The sequence below is a fragment of the Cyprinodon variegatus genome, unplaced genomic scaffold (genome assembly GCF_000732505.1).
Source record: "Cyprinodon variegatus isolate N-32 unplaced genomic scaffold, C_variegatus-1.0 Scaffold632, whole genome shotgun sequence".
NCBI classification, from domain to species: Eukaryota; Metazoa; Chordata; class Actinopteri; order Cyprinodontiformes; family Cyprinodontidae; genus Cyprinodon; species Cyprinodon variegatus.
This window is the reverse complement of record NW_015151085.1, coordinates 135,633-161,084: the sequence shown is the minus strand read 5'-3', so window position 1 is coordinate 161,084 and position 25,452 is coordinate 135,633. Positions and strand designations below refer to the sequence as shown.

The window sequence follows — 25,452 nt, the reverse complement described above, 5'->3', positions numbered from 1 at the left end:
AACAGCTTTTGGGTGACTTTTTAATATAGTGTTGGTCAGACAATACCAGAGTAATATTTAGATATTCAGGCTCAGAGTATAGCCAGCATGGCAGTTTGCAAATGCATTGATTTATTTCACCCACAGCCAAAAGGATCATAGTTAGAGATCAAATACACTTACAAACTTCATTAGGTAAACTTTATTATGGCATCTTTTGCTCTCAAAAATGACTTTTTTTATGGCATAGAGTCAAGGTGTCATAAAAGCTGTTAGGAAAAATGATGTGGCTTAAAAGAGTGACTTAATGGCAAGGGGTTTCCTTGCTGCAGATAATTTATTTTGTCCCTGTTCGATTCATATCTGGGACTGTGAAGGGTGTTGTGTGAACATATTGTCATGTTCAGGAACATCAGCTGGAAATAAGGTAATCTTCAATCTCATTATCCTACTGAAAATAGCCATTCCTAGATGGATTGACTGTGGCCATTGAAAAGGTGGACGTGGTGGAGAATTCATTAGATAGTCTAATGTATTCTAGTGATCATCTGTTTGTAGTAAAAGGCCCTTTTCCTATATATCTCCCAAACCATCATACTATGGCCAAACCTTGTGAACGGATACGTTTCTTTTTTTTTCTGGTTTATGCCAAATTCAGACTCTACCCTTTGAATGGATCCGGTGAAACCAGCATACAGTTGAATGGGTAAAATCCTTTTCCTAACTGTGACTGTATGCAAAAACTGTAGCCTTTGCTTTCTGTTTTCTTTCTACTTTTCTGAGCATCTAGTGTGGTCGTCTCCTCCTGCAGCCCACTATTTTAAATTTCAACATGTTTGTTTAGATTTTTTGCAAATCTTGGTAAATTGCTTTTCCTTTTCTTGTCATGGATGATAGGAGGTTGGGGGATTTGAAAACAAAACAGTGTTTGGAGAAGCACTGCTTTAACATTTTTCCTAAAATAAAGTAATATATACTTGATAAAAGGGCTACTCAAGTGCTGAATAACTGTTGAGTTGTAACATCTGATTTAATATTTAGAATGATGTAATCAGACATAAAGTTATTTAAAATTCATAAAAAAAATTAAAAAACACAATTAAAACGGTTATAAAACATATATTAAATTCAAGCAGAAGAAACACTTTACAGTTTTCCAACATAAACTTAGAAAACAAATCGTAACAGTAGGATGTCTAATGTATATATACAGAGGTGGGTATAGTAGCCCATAATTTTACCCAAGTTATGGTACGACTACGTTAGCATTTTTGTACTGAAGTAGATGTAAATAGTAGCCATTGAATAAATTACTAAAGTAAGAATAAAAAAGTTCTCAGTAAAATAGCTAGTCAATTTTTATTCATTATTTTCTTTTTTTTCAGTTTTATGTGAATTATTGGGGTGAAATTATGATTTTCTTTAATCGGAGGTTATGTAAACTTATATGTACAACTGTACATGGATGGATGGGTTGTGGATGTATGTATGGATTAATGGATGGATGGATGGATTTGGATGGATGGATGGATGGATGGATGGATGGATGGATGGATGGATGGATGGATGGATTGATGGATGGATTGATGGATGGTAGGTGGGTGGGTGGATGAATTGATGAATGGGTGGATGTGGATGGATGAATGGATGGATGGATGGAAGGTTGGTGGGTGGATTGTGGATGGATGGATGGATGGATGGATGGATGGATGGATGGATGGATGGATGGATGGATGGATGGATGGTCGCTGGATGGTGGATGAGAGGATGGATGGATGAATGGATGGATGAATTGATGGGTGGATGGATGGATGGAAGGTGCATGGATGGATGGAGGGTGGGTGGATTGTGGGTGGGAGGATGAATGGATGGATGAATGGATGGATGGTCGGTGGATGTATGAAATAATGGATGGTGGGTGGGAGGATGGAAAGGTGGATGGTAAGCTTCTACTGTAGCTATGACTAGATTGGTTTCTTACTTTTTGGAAGGTGCATCCATTTAGTAAAATACTTATAACCAAACACTTTTTACAGAAACTGGATAATTGCATGTTTAGTGTCTTTGATCTCGAAAATTTTGGTATGTAATGCCTATCATAGTGACATCCTCAAAGATGCAAGAACCAAATTTACTAGCATAATGATGCTCAGTGGCAAATTGCTAAACCACCCCTCTGTTTGCTAGACGGAATGAAATATGGAAATCAGTTTGACTAAGTCTAAACAGAAAAGATCTTTTAGCAAGCATTGTTCTTCCTAGTTGGATAATGAGACGTAGATACAGATCTGTGTATGCAACAAAAGGTTTTTCTAGCTACTTACCGTACATAAATAAAGATGTAAAGACAGTAAATTAAATTTTAATACAGAAAAACACGACCTCAATCAAGACCTTTTCTTTGTTTATAAAAGAGACATGAGCCACTTGTATTGGAATTAATGTCATGCTATGGCTTACAAACAAAAGGATGGATTTCTTTCTGACTGCATTGTCATTCTGGGTTAAAGAACTTTTTATTTACCCTCACTAATGTCTTGTAATACTCCATATAAAACAATGCCTAGAGAAAACAATTGACACAAAGCCAACAAATAAATATAAATCACCCTTCATCGCTCAGCTTCTCAAAAGAGCTATATCTATAGTCAAAAGCTCTCCACTGATTTGGATTTGAATTTAATCCAGACGGATGCAAAAGTTGAGGTTCAGCTGTCTCCTTTTGCATCTCTGACTAGGACAGCAGCTGAACAGAGGTGCTTATAAGCACCATGAATCTGAAAATTCATGACAGATTTGCTACCTGTTTGGACAGTGATTTACAGGGATGATCAGTAGAGGGAAATGCTGTGGATGCTAGCGCAGAGATGGGACTGTGGGAGGGTAATCACTTTGTAGATTGATTGTAAGAAGGTCATATTCCATCCTTATAAAGATTAAATGTGTCTTTATATCAACCTTGCCTCAATGTTTCTCAAGCAGTGTGAAATAAAGAAACAAACAGGCAACATATTGGTAAGCAACACTGTGTTGTTCACTGAAATCCTAAGTACTCAGACTTCTTAATTTATCTTACATTTTGTCGCATTACAAACACAAAACTGCGTATTTCATTGTAATTTAATGTGGGAAACTAACGTTCATTTTTGCTTATTAAGTAACTTCATTCATCTATTTACCCTAATATCTTTAAATGAAGTACAGTGCAACCAGCTTCCTGAGAAATCAGGCTCGACTGTCGATATAGTGGACAGGTTTTTAATGAAACATCTTTATAAATACAGCAGGTGTTAAAGCATCACATATATGTTAGAGATCATTAGTGAGCAAACAGCACTATAGGTCAGTGAGGAATTTGTTGGGAAGGCTAAAGATCGCGTAATAAAACACTGTCCCAAGCTCAAAGTTAAGTTGGAGAACCCACCAAAGTGGTCTTTGTGGAAATCGAAGTTGATAAAACATAACATGACTCCGCCTGATAGATTTGCTCCGCATATCCATCTGGAAACCTTCTGTTGAAGTAATTTTGGGAAGAGGCGAAAATACTGGTTAGCTGATTGGCCTATGTTGGTGATAGACGGGCCAAATAAACCAATCAGATCAACGAAGCATATGACGTACTAACAGAGCGACGACGAAGAGGAGCCAATTGATAGATCAAACTCTTGCCGAAACCAGTCGGGAGAAGAGCAAAAACATCTTTTCCTCTGAGAAAAGCCTCCAGAGCAGTGTTTTGTTCTTCTTTCAGTGAAGAAATACTCTGAATTCTGATAAAACTTGCTCGATAGCCACGCTAACGCTAGTTTCATCTGCTGAAGCCGCCATGTTCTTTAGAGTGAACTGTTGCGCTTCTCTTTGCCTCACACCTCAACCCGCCTCAAAGCCAACGCTGATTGGACGTTCGTTTGGTGAACTGCTCCAAATTTTCTTTAACAGAAAGTTAAAGATTAGATTGTCAATTAGATTGTCACAAGCCATGCTGGAGGCACAGCAAATGTTTGAATGAAGACGCTATGGCCAGATGAAACAAAATTTGAACTTCTGGTTTACCGCACCAAAAGTAGTAGAAAATTCACACCGAACAAAAACACGTCCACCATATGGGGTGTCACACGTGGGGATATTTGTCATAAGTGGGGACAGGAAAGCTGGTAGCATTGATTGGAAGATGGATGGAGCAAAATGCAAGGCATTTCTGGCTAAGAACAAGGTTTTAAGACACTTTGGACTGGGGCAGGGATTCACCTTCCAGCTGGAAGTGTGTTAATAGGCACCTATGTAGACAGGAAGGGAAAACAGGAAGTAAATTCAATAAACAAAAGTTTTTTTTCCACATTTTAATCAGTTTCTTTTCTCCAGGCTCTTTGAATGTAACTAAAATTCTATCTAATCAAAGAGGCCCTTAGCACATTAATTCTGCTCTTCACTGCCAACACATAATAGAGCAACATAAGTTTAAAATATAAAGTATAAAACACATTATTGTAAAAGGCATACAGTGCTGATTTAATAACATAATTACCATCTTGTTGAATCGTTCTCAGAAACTGAAATACTCTTACTCTTATAGAAACTCTTTGTTCTTTTGTAATTTTTTGACTCAAGTTTAAAAATCAATGTTCAGACATTCCACCATTTATTCATGGAAGGAAATCTCAGAGTGCAATTTTCCTGGAAGAAGCTACTCTTCATATAAAACAAAAATAATGGTTGTATTTTAGAAATGATCAATTCTCTAGGCACTTCAGCTTTTTTAGAGGCTTACATGTTTGCTTTCTACTGACTCAGTCAGGATATAATGATGTGAGCAATTCTCGTCGATGAGTATTGAATTTTGTTTGTTTACCTTTTAGAAAATAATGAAATCTTGTAGGAAACAAAAAGACCAAGTTCTTATAGGAAAATATAAAACTTTCAGTTATTCTCCATCAGAGTGCCCTTTTTGGGCCTATTCTACATCTTTTTAAAATTAGATTTATTGATCGGAACTGGGAAAACGATTAATCCTTTTTTTATTTCTTGCAGTGGGCTTTTAGTTCTAGATTTATAAGTAGAGTTAGATTGGTTATAAATGAGGACTTTAAGGTGAACTGCTTCTAACCTCGCTTTTCTGCTCTTCCTTCTAGCGGCAGACTGTCGGGTCCTGGAGGGTTTACAGAGATACTCCTCTTCCCCAACATACCTGCCTGTCAACTATCAGCTGCTAAATGCTGATTTGGGGTTTTTCCTTAAGGAAGCCAACCAGGACTTCATGAGAAACTCTAGCCTGACTTCAAGGACTGAGGCTTTCTTCATCTACCAGGCCAGAAACTTGCCCTCTGTGAATGCCAGCTATGGACCTTTATCGGTGGTGCAGCCTGTTCCTTTAGAGCTTCTGCAGAGTCCTCGGACCTTCCCCGCCTCTTCAGTCTTCACTTTCAACTGGAAGGTGCAAACCTTTATCATGAACACACAGATTGACTTAGCCAAGCCTAAAGTACAGGTTCTGTTTTACATAGCAGGCAGGGACTGGGATGACTACAGCACCACTGATAAGCTGCCCTGTGTACACATGTTTGCTTTTCATGAGACTCAGGAGGTTCGTGGCACCTGTCAGCTCAAAGGGGAGTTGGGACTGTGTGTGGCTGAGTTGGAGCCACTGGCCAGTTGGTTTAGCTCCCCCAGCGTAGTGCCAGGACGGCAGAGGAATGCTGAGGTGTCTGAGGGCACCCCGGTGGAGCTCTACTATTTACTGCGAACCACGGAAGCAGGAGAATGCCGCTCAGAGGAGTCTAGAAAGGAGAGCTTCATCCGCTCCAATCAAGAAGAGCTGTTTGGTATCTATACCTCCACGCCACTGAAGAGGATTGGTGGAGTGAGACTCTTCAAGAACCCCACAGAGCCCCCTTTAAGTGAGCAATGGCTGGATAACAACTTTCTGGTCATGGTTCCAGCCACACCTAGGAGACAGAGGGAGACTGTGTCCACCTTCATCAGTGTATCTCCCTACTCCACCGTGGAGATGTTCACTCTTAGGTAAGGAAGCTTCTTATCATTAATTCAATCCAACTTCCAAACTCTCTGTGTCATTCTGTTCTTTGTTTTTTTCTGTAAGTTTCACTAAGTTGTAGAAATGTTCTAGACAAGGGGTTAACAATAGTATTTCTACCACCAAACATAATGATTGGGAGTTTCTGAAAAAGGTCTTGCTTATTCATTTTAAGGTGTTCCTGGTATGTGACATATTTCGCCTTCCAGAGATCTTTAGTCAGCAGTGGCATTAAACGTGTTCTCAGTAACATAATGTATGTTACCATACTAAAAATGACGTCATGTTATTATGACCATCATTCCATTTTTCCATCATGCTAATCCCAAGAGGGATCGCGAGGGGTGCTGGTGCCTATCTCCAGCTGTCTAAGGGTGAGAGGAGGGGTACACCCTGGAAAGTCAATTAACCTAACAGTCATGTTCTTTGGATTGTGGCAGGAAGCCAGAGTACCCGGAAAGAACCTAATGTTAGGTCAGGGAGAACATGCAAATTCCATGCAGAAAGATCCCAGGCCAGGAATCATACCAGGAACCTTCTTGCTGCAAGGCAGCAGTGCTACCCACTGCATAAATGAGTAGCCCCAATAAAGATATAATATTATGTTTACAGGACTGAAGTCATAACATTAGAATATTCTAAAGAAGTCACAATATCTCAACCCCATGTAAGTTGTGAGGGTTGGATCCGTCACTGAAAGAATCGTGTGACCCAAAGTGCTGCATTATAACAGTCTTAGTTCCACTTAAACACAAGATATAAGAGTGCAATTCTGACAAGAGTGATTCTGACAAACCGTACACAGCCTCTGGAAAGGGGAAGCAGTGCTTCCCTAATAACGTTTTCTGCGGAAGTGGGGAGCTGCTAACCTTGAAGGGGACATTGTGGGTTGGTGGAAGGAATACTTTGAGAATCTCCTCAATTCGGCTAGAACACTTTCCATGGTCGAAGAAAGGACAGGGTGCTCAGGGCTGAATTCAGTCATCACCCGGGCTGAATTCTTGAAGGCCTATGTCAGGTTGCTGGGGAGGAGAATCCGGCTGATTGTCAAACCTTGACTTCAGGAGGAGCAGTGCGTTTGCCATCCCTGCTGAGAAAGATTGGTCCAGCTCTATAACCTCTCCAGGAGGCCTGGGGGTTAATGGAAGTTTGCCCAACCAGTCCACATTTGTGGACCTGGAGAAGGCCTTTAACCGTGTCACTTGTGGTGCCCCGTGGGGGGTGCTCCAGGAGTACAGGGTCGGGGGCCCTTTACTAGGGACCAATCAGTCTCTGAACAAGCGGAGCAGGAGCCTGGTCTGCACTAATTAATTAATTCGGACTCCCCTCCCTGTGCATGTTGGGCCTATAGGGCTGCGCTCTGTCTTCGGTCGTGTTCATTACCTGCATGGACATGATTTCTAGGTGCAGCCAAGGAAGGGAGGGGGTCTCCTTTGGGGATTTCTTCCCTGCTTTTTGCGGATGATGTGGTTCTGCTGGCTCCCTCCTCTCTTTTTCAGATGACCCTGGATGCCTCCATGAGGAGCTGTTCAATGCACCCCCAGAATACCATTGAGGGACTATGTCTCTCGGCTAGCATGAGAGCGCTGTTGTTGTTAGGCAACAAATAAACACTTAGCTGATTAGACATTTTGGTTCTCTGATGTAGAGTTTGAATGTAGATGTAGAGTGTTGAATGTGGCCTTTTCTTTACAAGGAACTCCATGACTTCTTTAGTCACACCGTACACAGTAGGAGCAGCAAAAATGCGTGTGCTGCTTCATTTTATAATGCTTGCACAAGTTTAGTTCTGACATGCAGCTGAGGCATCTTTGCTGCTCTTGCTGTGTTGTCGAAAAGTGGGTATAATGCACGTTGGGCAGAGTACCCTATCCTTTCTTTGCCCATAACAATGGCAGCTATATTTGCTGTTATAAGTGGGTAAAATGTAGTTTTAATGTTTTTAAGTGAGAAAGTCCACCTGAAAACCTCATCTGTGCAGTCAGTTCATGAAGATTACGATCCTGCCTAAATATTATTTCAATGTCAGAGCCGCTCAGACCCCCGTACACCTGCGGTGCGCTGTCACTGGGAATCCCGTTCAACAGCAGCCTCTGGCTCAGTCGCCTCTTTGCGGTTTTCTGCAACTGTTTGCGGCAACTAGAAGGTGTTTTTCCACGTACGTAATCCAAACTACAGGCCCCAGAATTGTAAAATCAAACATATTTTCCAGGTTTTGACATTTGACGTTAATTTAGGTGTTGATAAACTGGTCCAGTGGAGTGATCATAGCGATCTGCACTTGCAGTGCTGTGTCTGTGTCCTTGCCAGCTCCCTGATCAGCTTCTCTGAATGGTTGATGTGGAGTGTCAAGCAGCAAAAGTAAAATTTTTTTGACCCAAGCAGCTGCTGCTTTCGCAGGGCTTCGCGGGAGTCAGATGCTTAGAAGCTCGTGAGGTGCTGCACTGCTCCTGTTGCTCAAAATGTGACGTGGGACCTTTTGCTGCGCCTTGATGAGCGTCAACCATTGATTTTACATGTAAACTAGGTGCTTCTGCTGCCTCTGCTGCCTGCGGTGTTAACGTAGCACAAGTCTGTTAGTTCAAAGTGGTCTGCTAGCAGATTCCAAACCACAGAGGGAGAGTGTTTCGTGGCTATGCAATGCTGCTAACTACCTCAAGGGGGCTTAACCTTAAAGTTATTACTTTTAGAGCAGAGTTCTTCAACAGGGGGTCTGGACCCCTAGGGGGTACATGGAGGTACTGCATGGGGGTCATGAAAGTTTTACTTGATTAGACTTTTTTTATATTCTCCCCTGCAATTTTTTCCACTAATTGAAATGTCTTTAAATAAACATTAACATCAATTCAACACACTGTGGTAAACAGATAAATGGAGGCAGAAGATGTCTTCCAGGCATCAATGCACACAATCAGCGACACATAGGAGCTTTTTCAAGCTGGGCACTGTTTCATTTACAACACCTGACCCATCTACGTGGAATCAGACTCAGAAATACTTCAATAATCCCAGTGCGACATTACTTTCGTTGCATTACTACATCTGTAAGAGAGTGACTATAGGACCAGTTTGATATAACACTATTTCATCGATATGTATAAAATTAAGGGGTCTGCAATCCATCTCACCATCAGTTTGACAGTCCTCCAAAACGTTGAAGACTCCTGTTTTAGAGTATCAATAAAAATTATTTTAAAAATGTTATTTATATGAGTAATGCACTAGTTTTATAATGTTTATAAATGATCAGAGAAGGTCAGATTAGGGTGCAAATTAATTTATCCATTTCGTTTTTCAAAAGCAAAAATGCAAAATAAAAGCATTTTCTTTCAAAGAAGAACAATATTAACAGATTACACACTAATGATGCATTGCCCATTTCAAGCTGTAGAAACATTTTCTGTGTTGTTTTTCTTCTTGCTTACCAATGAATTTTCCCTCTAACAAAAAAACCCCAAAACACTTAAGTACTTGAGAATTTAAATTGGAACCAAGGTAAACGGGTTTGTCAAGCTGTGAAGCTAAATAAGCAGCAGAAATCCTCCAGGCTCCATTTTTTTTCTTTCTTTTTTCCTGTTTTAATCACTGGCTAGTTGTCCAGCCGTGATAAGGAGTTAAAACTTCTAGTTTTTTTTTTTTTGTTTTTTTTACCAAGCTGTGAAAGGATTTGTTTCATGAGAAAAACTAAACATAAAACAAGCCAGGCAGACCACAGAGGCGACGCCTGTGGTGTTTTTATTTGGCAGCCTACAGCACATGGCAGGCGCAGGTTGGCCATCTGAGAATGATAGATATGGAAAGAGCTCTGTGTGGACCTAGGTGATAAAGCGTGTCCTCCAACATTCATTCGTTAGGATGCTTAATCACCGGAACGAGGAGACCTTGATCTGTACATTCACAGGATCATTATCGTCTGTGTTGTACACGTTCTCCCTTCGACATTGTTAGCCGAGTCTGTACAGGCAGATGGAGCTTGTGGTCTGGAAAAATTTGTCAAAAAGATCAAAAGAACTTTCATTTTCAATATTGATTTTATGTAATAAAGGAACTGACAAATTATTATTTTTTTTCCATCTGGATCAAAAATGAACTTAAAAGACATGTGGCTGCTCCATTATTCAGAAAGGTGCATGCTGTGGTAGCTGTTATTGAAAGCTTATTTCTCACATTTTTTTAATCATCAATCATGCAGTCAATTTATTGTTTGGTGGTTGCTCAGCAGGGGTTTGCTTCCTTTCATATTTCTAAATTGAAATACGGCTTTTCATTTAATGTTCCCTGATTTGGTTTGACCACCAGAGCCTTGATGACTAACAGTCACTCAGGAACTGAAAGGTTTGCTTGTCATTTACACTCCTCAAATGCTCTGGGTATTTTATGTTTATGGCTTTTTCATGTCTGTCACTTATGCAGTGATTCCTTTTCCGCATTCAGCCTCCTTCCTTTTCATCAGTGATCATTTTTTTAGTAAAATTGAAAGTGGAGAATGTGACAGAGAAGGAACAAACTTGATTTTTTATTTTTTTTAAATCATGAACCAGGAAAAAAATCCCGTTAAATGATATTAGTATTCTTTGTTAAGATTAAAGATTAAACATAAAACTCTGCAACAGACTGGCAACCTGTCTAGGGTGTATCCCGCCTCTCGCCCATAGACTGCCGGATATAGGCACCAGCCCCACCGAGACCTTGACAAGGACTAAGCGGGAGAAGATGGATGGATGGATGGATGGATGGATGGATGGATGGATGGATGGATGGATGGATGGATGGATGGATGGATGGNGGATGGATGGATGGATGGATGGATGGATGGATGGATGGATGGATGGATGGATGGATGGATGGATGGATGGATGGATGGATGGATGGATGGATGGATAAATGATGGATGGATGGATGGATGGATGGATGGATGGATAAACTTAACATTTTGAAATATCAATTTGCACAAGTTAGAAGTTGCACCATTTGTCATACCTTAGGTATTGCTGCTGTGCAGTTTATTTTGTACCTCCTGTTTACTGCATTTGTTTGGTTCTATATAGCTTTAAAGTAAAACAAAATTGCTGTAATAATGTAGAGTTATCAAGATTAGTTTGTTAAGGACAGCTCTGTGTTTACACGTTGAAGCTTCCTCTCTCCGGTTCTTTTCCTCAGAAGAGATCACTGGGGACAACCTCTTTACATAACACTTCAAAATGTATATTTATTAAGTAGCCTTGAGACATGGCAACAGATTTAGACAAAAATTGTAATCTAACTCAGACCAGAGAAGTTGCTTTACATTGCAGAAAGCAGCTATTACTAACTGGCCTCACATCTTGTGAAGTGGCTCCGAATCACAGTTAAAGAAGCATTTTATGCCACATCATCACAACATTACATCATATATGTTTGTAAATGAGGAGACATCACTCACTCCAGCCTTATCAAAATACTGCAGAGTGTCCCAGATAAAAACACAGAATTTGCTGTTAAGAAGGATCCACTCTGTGCCCCCATTTCATTCCTGAATCTCTGTTATGTACATAATGAACATGATAACTGTATATCTGGACAAAGGAACTGTCCTAATTAGATAAACCCGCAGGTATTATTACAGTAGCAGCCATTCAAAATGGCCCTTCCCAGTCAAATGCCAGCCGAATGGCAGCCAACTTCCAGCTGCTGGAGTGACCCCCTCCTTTTCCTGGGCATGCTTTTTTTTTTTCCTCTGACTCCACCCTTTCACTGAATCAAAGGCTCTGACTAGGACATACTTCTTCACTGTAGATCTTCAAATCATGACAGAAAGAATATTTAAGTACTAAAATTGATGTTTAAAAAGTAATCTCAGAGGACCAGCCAAGTACCAGCCAAGGGTCCATCAAGGAAAGTGGGGAGATTTTGAATGCCCACTACTGTAGGGTTTAACAGACTCGCACATCATCAATTAAAATAATCCTAACATGTTTCAAATATGACAAACCTTGGCGTTGTGCGGTTAAAAGATAATGAATTGTGTTCATTGTGTCCAATTACTGTAGGTCCAGTTTGTTGGGGTGTAATTCAACAGGCAATAATGTTTGAAATTCTTCTAAAAGTGATATAATGTGAGTAGTGGACAAGGTTAGCTTTACAAAAAACATGATAAGGTTCGTTTTGCTGCCCCATTAAGTGTTTATATGATGGTGCTCTGTGGTATATTCAGTGGGTACAATATAACAGGGGGAAGAAGAACCTACCTTTGGTAGTTGCTGCTAGTTTCTGGATCAACAACTGATCAAATTATGCATTTGGGTATGTGGAATGTAGTTTTTCAATACGTAGAAAACCCTCCTGGAGGTGAGGAGCCTCTGGCACTACTGAATCAGTTGCCTTGATAGTGACCTTATTGTCACCTTTAATGTTGGATCTGATGCTCTCATCTTTCTCTTGACAGCATCCAATATATTCTCTATAGGGTTCATGTCAGGCAGGTTTTCTGGCCACATTAACACCAGTGTCACTAAACCAGTTTTTGTCTGAGTGTAGAGGAGCCAATTCCTGCTGAAAATTGAAATGTACATGTCCATAATGGTAGCCAACAAAGATATGATAAAATGCTCTTAAATTTCCTGATAGATGGTTATTTTGGCTGTAAACATAAAAAAAAAAAAAAAAAACCACAGTGGACCAACACAAGCAAATTATTTGGGACTCCATGCCGAATGTACTTTACAAAGTATGCTGTGTTTGTAAAAAGAGAAAATGAACATTTGTTCTCTTTTCAGGCTCATGTTATTTACCTTAATTAAGTCAAATATATGGTTTGAAAAGTACCTACCCCCCTCCGACATTTTGCTTGGCATTTTGACTGCTAATTCCGCCCTTTGTATATATATATATATATATATATATATATATATATATATATATATATATATATATATCTTTCTGCACCATCAACACAAAGTAAAATTCCTTGCAAACCTAAGTGCAAACCTACTTGATTATGATTCTTTGCAAATACTTCATGAAAAACACAGATGGTAGTAGTTTAGAAATGACATATGAGTTATCATCTGCTGCCCTCCTATCAAGTCTAGGGATCCTGGAGAGATGTTCACTACAGTAGTAGCAATTCGAAATTTGGCTGGTCCGCTACAATTCCTTTTTCAACATCAATCTTTGTACTAAAATATTCTTTCTGTCATGATTTGTGGACATTAAGACCTAAGGAGAAGCATCATCTTCTGGTCAGACCCTGTAATTCAGTGAGGGTGGAGTCAGAGTAACGTCCAGGAGAAGGAGGGGGTCACTCTAGTGGCTAGAAGTTGGAGAGGATTTTGCTGGGAGTTGCAGGGAAATAGGTTGCCATTCGGCTGCCATTCGACTGGGAAGGGCCATTTTGAATGGCTGCTACTGTACATTCAGTCATTTAGCATGCTGTACTGACAGAGTAAGCTACTTTGTAGCCACAGTCACCCTGGGCAAGACTGACAAAGGAAAGATGGGTTCCTTCCACCACCAACAGGAGGCAAGATGGCTGAAGTATCTTATAGGGACACAAAAACAGAGATGGACAAACCGGTAGTCGATCCAGCAGCCCAGATACAGGAGTCTATTTAATCATGTTCCTTAAGGTCGCCATATTATCAGAATCTCTTACTACACCTTACCATACATTGCTTAAAGTTTTGCTCTTTCTCCTGAGCCCTGTATTCTATCAACTCAGTATTTAGTATAATTTAAGCGGAATGCTATACCACTAATGATACCCATAAACCAGTTTTGCAATAATTAACATTTTTAAGCATAGAAATTAAAGAGTTTCCAGGTTCCTTAGCTGCTAAATGAAGAAAAAGCCACTGTAAAGAAATAAACAAGTTAATCACAGACTTTTTACTTTAATAATGCAAACAATGCACGCATTCACATTGTCCTGCGTCATTGTTAATTAATTATAATATATTCCAGAAATATAAAATTCATATGCAAACCGAATGCAATTAGGTGATTAGTTGAAAGGCTATTTCCTCTTTTTTGTGTTAGATTGCAGAGGGAAGGGGGAAACGGTACAAAAGAAAATAGCTCTATTTTCTTTCTTGGCGCAGTGCTGCCATGCAGCATGAGTCACTGGATAGTGGGAGTCATTATATATTGAGAGCATTGTGCACCCTGGCAGAAGTCAGGCATTATTTTAACAATAGATTAGTCAATTCAAGGAACATATTTCAACTAATTTCATGGGAGGTGATCTGCTCCTTATAACATTTATCTACTTCTTTGTACAAATAGAGTGTTGGAAACACAGTAGTACAGCCACAGCATTCCCATGCAATGTAGTTGCTCAAGAATTGCACTTTTCTGTCTGACTCATGTGACAAGAAACACTCACTTAAGGCAGTTTATGGAGTTTTAAACATTGTCCACACTAGGCTTTTTTTTTTTTTCAATCTTTTTTTTTTTGTTGAGAAATTCAGTTTTACTATAACCTGCTATGTTGATGTGACATACAAATAGTCATTTCAAGAAAAGCTGCAATTTCACAGAAAAAGATAAAAGATTTAGATATCTTTTTGATATCAAAGATATAGCTTTATTGTAATTAACTGACTTACCTACTAATGTTGCACAGGACAAAACTGGAGTACATCTCCCCTATTTAGAACTTATGTATTTTAGATTTTGATGACACATGTGTATCAATAATGGATTTCAATTCAAACTATTTTACATAAAATCAAAACTCTGAATATTACGTCCTTATCCTGCATTGTTTACAGGCCAAACGGCATTGCCAATTTCCCAGAATAACGTAACATTAATTAAGGGAAAGGTTACAGCCAAAATGTCTGCAGGTCATTGGGGGAAAACGTGTTGTGGCTCAAGTGGCTTTTAAGCTCATTATGTGGGTTACTTAACCTAATAATGCAAATTTAATATTGATACATTGAGGGGGGGTTGCCTCTTAATAAAATGTTTCTTGAGATGGAATTCTTATCTGTGGCAACTGTAGGCTTTGATTGAGTGTGCATGAGCTGGGTTGTTTCTCATTTCTCCATTTTGTGCTACTTCATCTCCATCCCCCTCCATCCATGTGATCTGGAAATCGATCCCAGCATACCATAATGAAGAATGTCTCATTCCTAAAATATGCCAGTAAGTCAGAAAAGACTAGTGCTCATCTTGTTGAAAGCTACTGCAGGTTCCCCTTTGTGCTATTTTAAGGGGTTGTCTACAGTGTCTTACTGAAGTATTCATAGCCAGCTAAATTTTTTCACATTTTGCCATGTTACAGCCTTACTGTTTTTCTTGGAATCTTCTTTGATCTGCACAAACAATGTATGAGTGAGGGGGAGAGGAAATTATCCACTCAGTCGGAGTGGATCATTGCCCCTGTGGACAGTGGTTTTTATGTAGGATTTAGGCCTGTTCAGGCCATTCCAACATATTCCTTGCATCTCTGGTTTTGTGTTCAGGGTACTTTTCCTGCTTGAAAATACCTTTCAAATGACTTTTTCTTTACCAACCGAAGAAAGTCATCCCTATAGCATGATGCTACCATCTTTGTTGCTATGAGACTGGTGCACTTCGCTTCACTTTTATTGTTTACTTGATAGGGAGGGAAAGATACAAAAGAAGCATAGCTCATTATCACTAAAACAATCTGATGCCTGTATGATAGTGTTTATAGTCTAGGGCTAATGTGCAACAGCCATCCCTGGAAGGACTTTTAATGGTCAAATTAAAGCTTAGATGGTAAATAAAGCTACATTAAAATAACTAGAACAAGATATAAAACAAAGTCTGAAAAGATAACTCAGCAATTGATCTATTTAAAAATGGCTACTCATCTGGTCCATCTTTAACCAATCCTTAAGGCTGGAAAGGAATATTTATGGACTTATGGACTAAATGTCAGACAGTAATTATATCCAGAGTTTACGACTCTTAACAGATATGGTTATTTTTATCTTTTTATTTTATATACTCTAATAATCCCAGAGGGAAATTACTTCTCTCAGTGTTTTATTGTCATTACACTGTCAAAAGTACAGCACAACAAAATTCTCTCTCTCTGCATTTAACCAATCCCCTTCGGGAGCAGTGGCCTGCCATTGTGAGGCGCCCAGGGAGCAGTGTGAGGTCAAGGGTCTTGCTCAGGGACCCAGAGTGGCAGTCTGTGGGAGTGGGGGATCAAACTCACAATCTCAGGATTCAAAGCCCTATGCCCTAACCACTAAGCCGCCACTCCCCCAAATGTAGCCCTTTGTATTCAAAATAATGTGCATAGTAAGACTCCCTCCACTCATAGCATTTTGTATGTAGGATAAAAAGTAAACTCTTTTTTTTCTGGCCAGAGTAACTTTGGTCCACAGGTTTGCTTTGCATCTACAACGTTACTTGTGACAGACTACCAACAAGAGTCTTAATGGTTATCTTTCCATACTCTTTATGGTAAAACGCCTTATGATTCTCTTTCCATACTCTCAGAGAAACCAGATACATGAATTATAAGTTACCATAAATGTATTTGCTGCTTCCCTCATCAATACTCTCACTGCCTGGATCTTTGTTTAGATGGAGAGCGATATCTTGGTAGGCCTGAAGATGTACCTTAGTTGTTCCATTTTCAGATAATGCCCGTTGAGATGTTCAAACATGAGATATTGTTTTCTGTCCTCGGAATATTTTGAATTTCTCCACAACTTTGTCATTGACATGCCTGTTGTGGTAATAAGTCTTTATTAGGCCATTTTATAATTTGATTTTTATAACAAACAGAGATGCAAGTTGTTAAAGTTATAGTATAGTTATCTTGCAGCGAGAAGGTCCTGGGTTCCATTCCCTGCCTTTGGTCTTTCAGTAGGAAGTTTGAATGTTCTTCCTTTGAATGCCTGAGTTTTCTCTGGTTACTCCAGCTTTATCACATAGTCCATAAACAGTACTATTGCATTATTGGTGTCTCTAAATCCCTTGTTGGTTTGTGTGTGCATGTTCTCTGACAGACAAGCGGTAAAAGATGGATGGATTTTATAACAATCGTTCCCTGAACAGCTGTAATTAAATTCTGATATTTGTACTCTGAAGGCAGAAGGTTGTACTGGAATCAATAAATGGGGAACAGAGTAAAGGTTTCATTCAAATTCATCCGTTATATTTTGAAAAAAAAAAGTAATAGGTTTTGGGAGATGTATATGATTCTAATGCAATAGATGTCACAACCATTCAGAAAATTAATGATCCTCTAGGCATTTGTGGCACATCACATTAAAATCTTACTAATTGTATGGGTCAGAAAGCAGGGGTAGTTCAACTTTAGTACAATTTTTTCTCTCTCAATTGCTGACAGAGGAATGAAAGTGAAGATACTAAGAAGAGAAATATAAAAAAGGATGTCTAAAAGTCTCTGCCAATGTTTGTACCGCCCTTACAAACATTTGGCTCTTCTATGTGCATCTTGTTTGATAGCATGCCTCCTATGGAGAACAGCCAGGCAAATGTTTCATTTGAAACCACTTTTTGATAAAAACCTCAGCATCTTTTGCACTACTGGTGTGCATACTTGTCCATTTATGTTTGTTTGTTTGTGCTTGAGTAAATGCATGGGGGTTTGATTCAATAGAAGTGTTTGCTCAGGGGTAGCAAGAGGAGTAAGTATTTTGTAATGCTAACACTAAACACTGTTGCCTGAACTGAGAGGATTGGATTAGGTTGGCTTGTCTTTAAGAGGCGATGCATCAGTAAACAAATTATCCAACACTACGCTTCATTATGCATGCTGATGGACGACAGGGACAATAGCAGAAGCAATTATGGCTTGTAATACAAAGTGAAGACCAAAAGGCCAAAACTGACACAGACAGCCTTAGAAAACTTAGATGACACTCTGTGAAAAGACAACAATCAGACAGTCATTTTTTATACACAAAAACATCTGAGAAAGAGGTTAGGACCTCTGTTCTGACCGTTCATAACTGATATTTATTAATGTATTTAATGTAAGATCTGTGATTTAATATTAAGGAGAAAGGTGCACTGACAGACATTCATCAAAATAATCATAGCATCAGATCATAGCCGAGGAGAAAAATGTAAATGAAGTTTAAAATACAGTTATTAAAAAATAAATAATAATAACATAAATAAATAAAACAAAAATAGGAAAGTGTCATTCCACCATGATTTATATATTTTATGGCAGTCTTTATTGGTTGTCCTAAGAGACAATTTAAATATTATAGTCTCAAAATAATCGTTGTAATTTGGCTTTGAACATTCGCATTGATCTTGGTTAACCTTATTTTTATTTACTGTATGCTTATGCTTGTTGTTTGGAGTGGCTGTGAGCATGGCTACAGGCGGGTGTGGCTGCCTAAAGCATGGGGTGACTTAGTGAAAGCTTGCTTGCTGTGCTAGCCTTAGAGTACAACCTGTTCAGGGTCTGCATGAGCCCTGGGCAGAGTGTGCTGATTGGGAATGCCCCAGGCACAAAGATGGGCACTGCAAACATTGTGCATATTTCTATCCAGGATTTTGCATCTGCAGAAGAATAACCTTGGTGGTGGGTATACCATGAAGCCTAAGGAATGGACATTGTACTAACACTCACTTACACTGGTCTTGGTTATATAACTATTGGGGTCTTGTTGAAGTTTGGAAAGAAGCTATGGTAAAAGAAATTACAGAATGGCTATAAGTTGGAAACTGTTCATAAACAATAGCCAAATCTAGCTTGATTTGTATCTAAAGGAAGATGTAAATAGTGAGTTGTCAGTGTTTGGGACTAAAGTTTAATGATAGCCTATAGCCATAATGTGTCATGGCAGCAAAATCTTTGTTAAAGCTTAACTCCTGATGGTTAGTAAGGTTTCAAGTTGCTTGCAAAGTTCAGTAATGCAAAAAAATGGTAAGAAATGTTTGCTAATACCAATCAAAGACTTACCTATTCAGAAGAAAAATGGCAACCCCTCTAAAGCCTTTCGCTTTCTTCAATCAGCACCGATACTCAAAAAGCTTGTCCGATGTTCACCCTCATTTTGGTTCTATTTTTTTTGGCGTGAAATAAAAAAATGTAACATGGAGAAAAAGTCATTCCATGACTTCCATGACATTCCAAGCCATATAACATCGCTAGAACCTGGCAACACCTGGGCTTTCAATCTATTATTCCTATTGGTACAGAATAACCTTTTGTCTATGTTCAAAATGTAATTAACAATTATTTTTATAGTCAGGTTTTCCATAATATTTATATTTTGAACGACTGTAGATGTTCTGTGGATGCATTATTTATGATACACTCATGGTTTTAATAAACATTTTGTAGTTGGGACTTTTAAACCACGAGAATGATTATTGATACATTACATTGATTCTAATAGTACATATACAAGTTTAACTACTGGGTGGAATTTTAATACATAATTCAGTCAGATTACAAAACAGTATTTTTTTTTTGGCTTATTTAAGTGTTTGAATTGTTGCCTATTAGAAATTGTAGGCTTTAAAAGGTAATTTTACTCAATGTCTTACTTGATAGTAAATTAGGAGATAAATAATTAGCTAATCTTAACAACTGCTTGATATTATTAAGTATTAAACGGGCAAAACAGAAATTCTAGCATATAGTTTGGGTTTAGACAACCTTATTTAGTCTTCAATTGAACTTTATCACTAACGGCCAAATGATTTTGACAATGACCTTCTACACAAAATGATTTTTTTTTTTATATTGCTCCTAGATTTATATATTTTCCCAAAGAACACCACTTTTCTTCAGCTCTTTAAAAACCATTCAAACAAAAGACGCTGAGGGGATGACCTTTTTGATTTTTGAATGTAAAATGAATATTCACTGATAAACGTTTTGTGCTTTCTTTTGCTATTTTTATCTGCCATTTATTTCCCCTTAATTTCATAATGTTCAGGAACCATTATAAGGTTAACCATAAGACCTAGTATGTTAAATCTATAAAGGACCTTTAAAAATTCAATCTATCCTGTCTGATTGGTTGTACATTATACTGTCTAAGGATGAACTAAAATCTGAGCAATTTATTGATCTAAAGGTTCTGACCTCTTCAACCCACTGAACAGCTAACAGTATTAAAAGCATTTCTCCTGTTTAAACTGACACTTCATGGATCCATCTAAATTTCTTAAATTGGTAAGGACTCTTTGATCAAAGTGAAGGTGCATCAACTTCCACCAATAATACCCGCATAAAAAAAGAAGCATGTAGGAAAAGGAAGCTGGATGCTTACTATCAATGGTTAATTTAGCACATAGCAACCTCTAGACATTCCTATCTGGCGCATAGAAGCCTTACAGTTTCCCACAATACTTTGTGTGACAGGACATATAGTCACAAGTAATTGCTTTTTTACTTTATGGTAACTGTGTTACATGACATGCAATGCATATTAACATTGTTGCAATGTGTTTAGCACTATTACAACGCAATGTGTTTACTTGTATTGGACATACACCAAGAAGAGAGATAATTATATAAAGCCACTTATTGAGATGTTCATAAAGAAAAGTACTTGATGAAGTCAAAGGCTAAATGTTCCTGTGATTTGCTCATTATTTGTGGGAACGAAGACTTTAAATATGTCAGTTAGAAGTAGCTGTAACCTAAAGGAGCTCGTTTTCCGCCAGTAACCCTGAAAACTAGTGCTCATTATCATCCCATCTTACTCTTTACTGTCTCTGTGATATACTGAATTCACTGCTTTTTTCACTCAAAAATACTGCGGATAATACAGACCTGCTGGGTATTGTTCTGCAATAATTTAACACCTGATTACACTATTACTGTATTTTAATTATTTTTTACCATTGTTAAATTGTTTAAAAAGCATCTTTTTTTTTTTTAGCACCATTCCATTTTATAGCCACTTGAAGCCTGCAAACCTACAAAATATAGTTCTTAAACTTTTAATTTGCTCCGTTATTTGCTCTTTTATTTAAAAAAAAAAAAAAAAAAAAAAAAAAAACATTATTATAAATTACTTATGTTGCAACTCACTTGTCCAACCACACACAAAAAAATGGTGAAGATTAGTATACAGTGTTTTGTGTTAATGCTTTGGTTAATATATTTTCATCAAATCTATTATTTTTCATGATTGAACTTTCAGTTGTATTGAAAGTTCTGAAAAGTCCTCCAAATTCTACAGCATATTAGACCATAAAAGGTAACTGCATACAGTACTTACTTTGACTAAATTATTACTTTGATTGTGCAGACAGTGGAGTACCTTAGTAAATTACCTTTTTAAAGAAGTAATTGTTAATTATATGATTAAAGAATTTTAATAATGCATTGTCATTTATTTGCGGGCTATTGGGCCTTAAGCCATTTTAAGAGTTTTTGGTTTTTTTTAACATATATAAAATTTGCACTATAATATAACAATATCATCTTTTCAGATGTCTTATAGTGTACTTCATTCCCGTTCCCCGTTTTCTGTGGATTGGTTGTAATTTGGCATCCTGCTGAAGATCGATCCTGCTTTTGTAAAAGAAATCATGTCATTTGCAGCTGATGTTAATTTTTAAGGCATCAACAGAGTGTTTGAAACCTTTTTTTAGTTTCCTGAATGCATCGCTGCAAAAACATGCATTCTTAAATATGATTATTTTTTAAAAATCTCTTTTGTTTTCTAATTGAATATTCTCCCCACGTTCTCAAACACACCCTGTTGGATGTTACAAGGTGTCAAGCATCCTCATGTCTTATGCTGAGCTTGCTTATTTGATTATGCAACACTGTATTCAGTACATTTTTATGAGCTTGTAGAGGTTGTGGCTTGGCTAGAAGTTGAATAAGGTTGTGTGAACAATTATTATGAGCTATGATATGAGCTTAAAACAAAAAGATTTAGTACTGCTGAGGTTATATATCCAGCCCCTATTGTTTCCATACAGTATGACCTCTTGGTACCAGTGCTTGTGACGATACAGCAGTGTAGGATAAAAAACTGCATTTTTAAAGAAAACTCCAAAGACTGCATAATGCTCTGTCTGCATTGTTTGACTAATACTGCTGAATACTACCATTCCCTTTCTTAAACTTGCTTAGCAAGAGTGACACTTTATTGCAAGGTCAAATGCCCTACACCTTTTAGCTGTGTCTGCTTCCATTCACCTGAATCAAATGGGTGAGTTACTTCCTCAGCAAGCAATCAAGTCCTACTAATGACCTGATTTTTAGGCCAGAAGGGAAGCATACTCCCTAAAATATATTCTCATTCTCTCTTAGAGTCCTTTCTCAGTAGAAGTGTGAGATCATTGTAGTCAACCTGAGCAAATACCTGAACCACCTGATCTTACTCCTTCTATTGCAAGGAAGCAGAGATTCTGCTTTGGATTATCCCTGAATTCATAACTCAGACTAACTTCCAGGGGTAGGACATAATACAGTAAAATATATATGTTTTGACAGATTGGAAATAGTGCCAATTTCCCCATATTAAAGAATACATCTACCTTTGCAGACCAAAGCACAGTGCCGGAAACTTTTTCTCCGTGGAGCTAAAGAAGCAAATCTTTTTGTCCAAACACTGTGTACAACTGGCGTACATTAACTGGTGATCATCCACCAGCTATGCAGACAAATGCAGTGGTGAGCTGATGTAAATATGATGTTTGTTTTCTGTCCTCTTGTCTTCTTAAAGTGTCGTTGGTTGCTTAACATCAAATGCATGGATTACTATTAGTATCCAGAAAATTTGTTAACCCTGGCTGACGAAAATTCTAGTATCTCTGGTCTTTATTGTGTTAAACTTCTGCCTTAACAAGAGATTGTGTAAAAGTATGAGAAAACAGTTTCCTTTAGCTAGATTGTCCAATCCATGATTTCTTATCCGATGCAATTGCTGAGTGTCTGAGCTCCAATCTTTAAGTCACCAACTGTTTTTATTTTTGTGTTTTTCAAGTTCCTTCCCTAAAAAATGTCAAACTTATGAGGATTATGTTGAATGTCACCTGGTTAGGAAAGCCAAGCCACACAATGGAGGAAGCTCATTTAAACATTTGAATCTTGTTCTTTCATTCTTGATCCATACCTGGTGACAATACATATGGTAGGTGTCATAAAACAGACAGAGTTGTAAGTCAAGAGCTTTACTTTTTGGCTTTGATCATGTATTCATTCACCATGGCACAAACTGTTACTGCACATGGAGCATGAATCCATCTATCTATCTCCCACAATCTGTCATGAGGAAGATAACAATTAGCCTTGAAAGTTAAATGCCTTTGTTCAAGGTAAAAACAGACTCTAGACCTATGGAGAAGTTCACCGTACTCTGAAAACTGGCACCCTGGCTGCTTCACACTGCCATTAATTCCTCTAGTTGGAGCCTCAGAGGATGACTGAAAAACACCAACATCACCACATAGACCACAAGTCTGTCTGTGGTGAAAAGATAGAGGCATAAAGCCACCCTCAAAACACTTTTGAGAAAGAAAATTGTTCATTTCAATTTCAATTTAACCATTCCTTTTTTTGTTTTTGTTTTGTTCGGATAGTTTTACTTATCTCAGCCCAAAACATCTTCAAACCACAGAGGCAGAAGGAAAGTTACAAGAAATAGTTGGTAAGCCCATCTGATCAACCCTGACAACTTCCAAACCTCAGTTAGCCGTCATAAGACAACTTCTAAGAGGCATTTTTTTTTTTACGTTTGACTTTTCATCCACATTCCTATGTTGCTGTATTTTCATTGAATCTCATCTTTTCATGTGTTTAAAAAGAAATATTGCTGAAGGTTAAAGAGGGAAATCTTGCTGGCACTATAAGGATGAAGTCTTATTGCTCAATATCTCAGTAAATGGTAAATTAATCTAAAATGGGGCAATTCTTTTGTATCAGGATGTTCCCAGCTTTCTCAGCGAGATAGTGTGTGTGTGTATCATCTCAATCCAGGCTTTGTACTGCCCCCACCTTTTTTCTTTGTGTTTGTTTGAAAGACATTGATCTTGAGGCTGCCCTACGGTTTATCCGTATTGGTGCCAACTTTCCAACTGATTTCTTTTTTGGTCTAAATAGTGAACTCTAAATCTAAAATGTATTACTTATTTTGTTCATATCTGGTACAGCAATGCTAGGTACCTGTAGAGCCTTTCCTGCTCTGCTGGAACAGTCTTCCTTTTAGGTTCTTGTGGTTCTGTTTTCCAGATGAAGCTAATATTGGATGAATTAATAAGTCATTTTAAACACCCTAGTGTTTAAATATCACACAGTAACACGCGCAGTATTTTCTCTCATGTTTATAAACCGTTAAACACAACCAATGTGACATTATATTTATCAGACTACTCAACAATCATCAGTTTACTATGATTTCACACCTGATTTGATAATACTGGTTGCTGTTTTTTTGCAAATGCTTTTCTTTTGTTGACAATATGAAAGCTTGTAAATTGATTACATTACATTGATCTTTTCTACTGGATGTTTTTGTGGTCTACCTCAAGCAGCATAATCAAGACCACACCATCCAATACCAAGAAGTAAAGAGACCAAGAAAAAGCCAAGATCTTTAGAGGCCAAGGCCAATACCTTATATATTATTGGTGTTGTTATTGGTCTTGACCTCCAAATGTCTTGGTGTTGGTATTGGTCTTGACCTCCAAATGTCTTGGTGTTGGTATTGGTCTGAGCCTCTAAATGTCTTGGTGTTGGTATTGGTCTCAGCCTCATAATGTCTTGGTGTTGGTATTGGTCTTGGCCTCTAAATGTCTTGGTGTTGTTATTGGTCTTGACCTCCAAATATCTTGGTGTTGGTATTGGTCTTGGCCTCTAAATGTCTTGGTGTTGTTATTGGTCTTGNAATGTCTTGGTGTTGTTATTGGTCTTGACCTCCAAATATCTTGGTGTTGGTATTGGTCTTGGCCTCTAAATGTCTTGGTGTTGTTATTGGTCTTGGCCTCCAAATATCTTGGTGTTGGTATTGGTCTCAGCCTCAAAATGTATTGGTGTTGATATTGGTCTGAGCCTCTAAATGTCTTGGTGTTGGTATTGGTCTCAGCCTCAAAATGTATTGGTGTTGATATTGGTCTGAGCCTCTAAATGTCTTGGTGTTGGTATTGGTCTCAGTCTCAAAATGTCTTGGTGTTGGTATTGGTCTTGGCCTCTAAATGTCTTGGTTTGTTATTGGTCTCAGCCTCTAAATGTCTTGGTGTTGGTATTGGTCTTGGCCTCTAAATGTCTTGGTTTTGTTATTGGTCTCAGCCTCTAAATGTCTTGGTGTTGTTTTTGGTCTTCGCCTCTAAATGTCTTGGTGATATTATTGGTCTCAGCCTCTAAATGTCTTGGTGTTGTTTTTGGTCTTTGCCTCTAAATGTCTTGGTGATATTATTGGTCTCAGCCTCTAAATGTCTTGGTGTTGTTTTTGGTCTTCGCCTCTAAATGTCTTGGTGATATTATTGGTCTCAGCCTCTAAATGTCTTGGTGTTGTTTTTGG

At 38.2% G+C, this 25,452-nt stretch overlaps 1 protein-coding gene across 1 annotated transcript in view; it reads left to right on the top strand.

The window, feature by feature from the left end:
* LOC107096546 (transmembrane protein 132C-like) overlaps positions 1-25,452 on the top strand; it is a gene marked incomplete at its 3' end in the record, with an annotated part of 210,414 nt that overhangs the window by 53,550 nt on the left and 131,412 nt on the right. Inside the window, exon 2 of the mRNA XM_015393250.1 lies at positions 5,106-5,994. Within this exon, the coding sequence (XP_015248736.1) occupies positions 5,106-5,994 (889 nt within the window). The remainder of the gene's footprint in view (positions 1-5,105; positions 5,995-25,452) is intronic.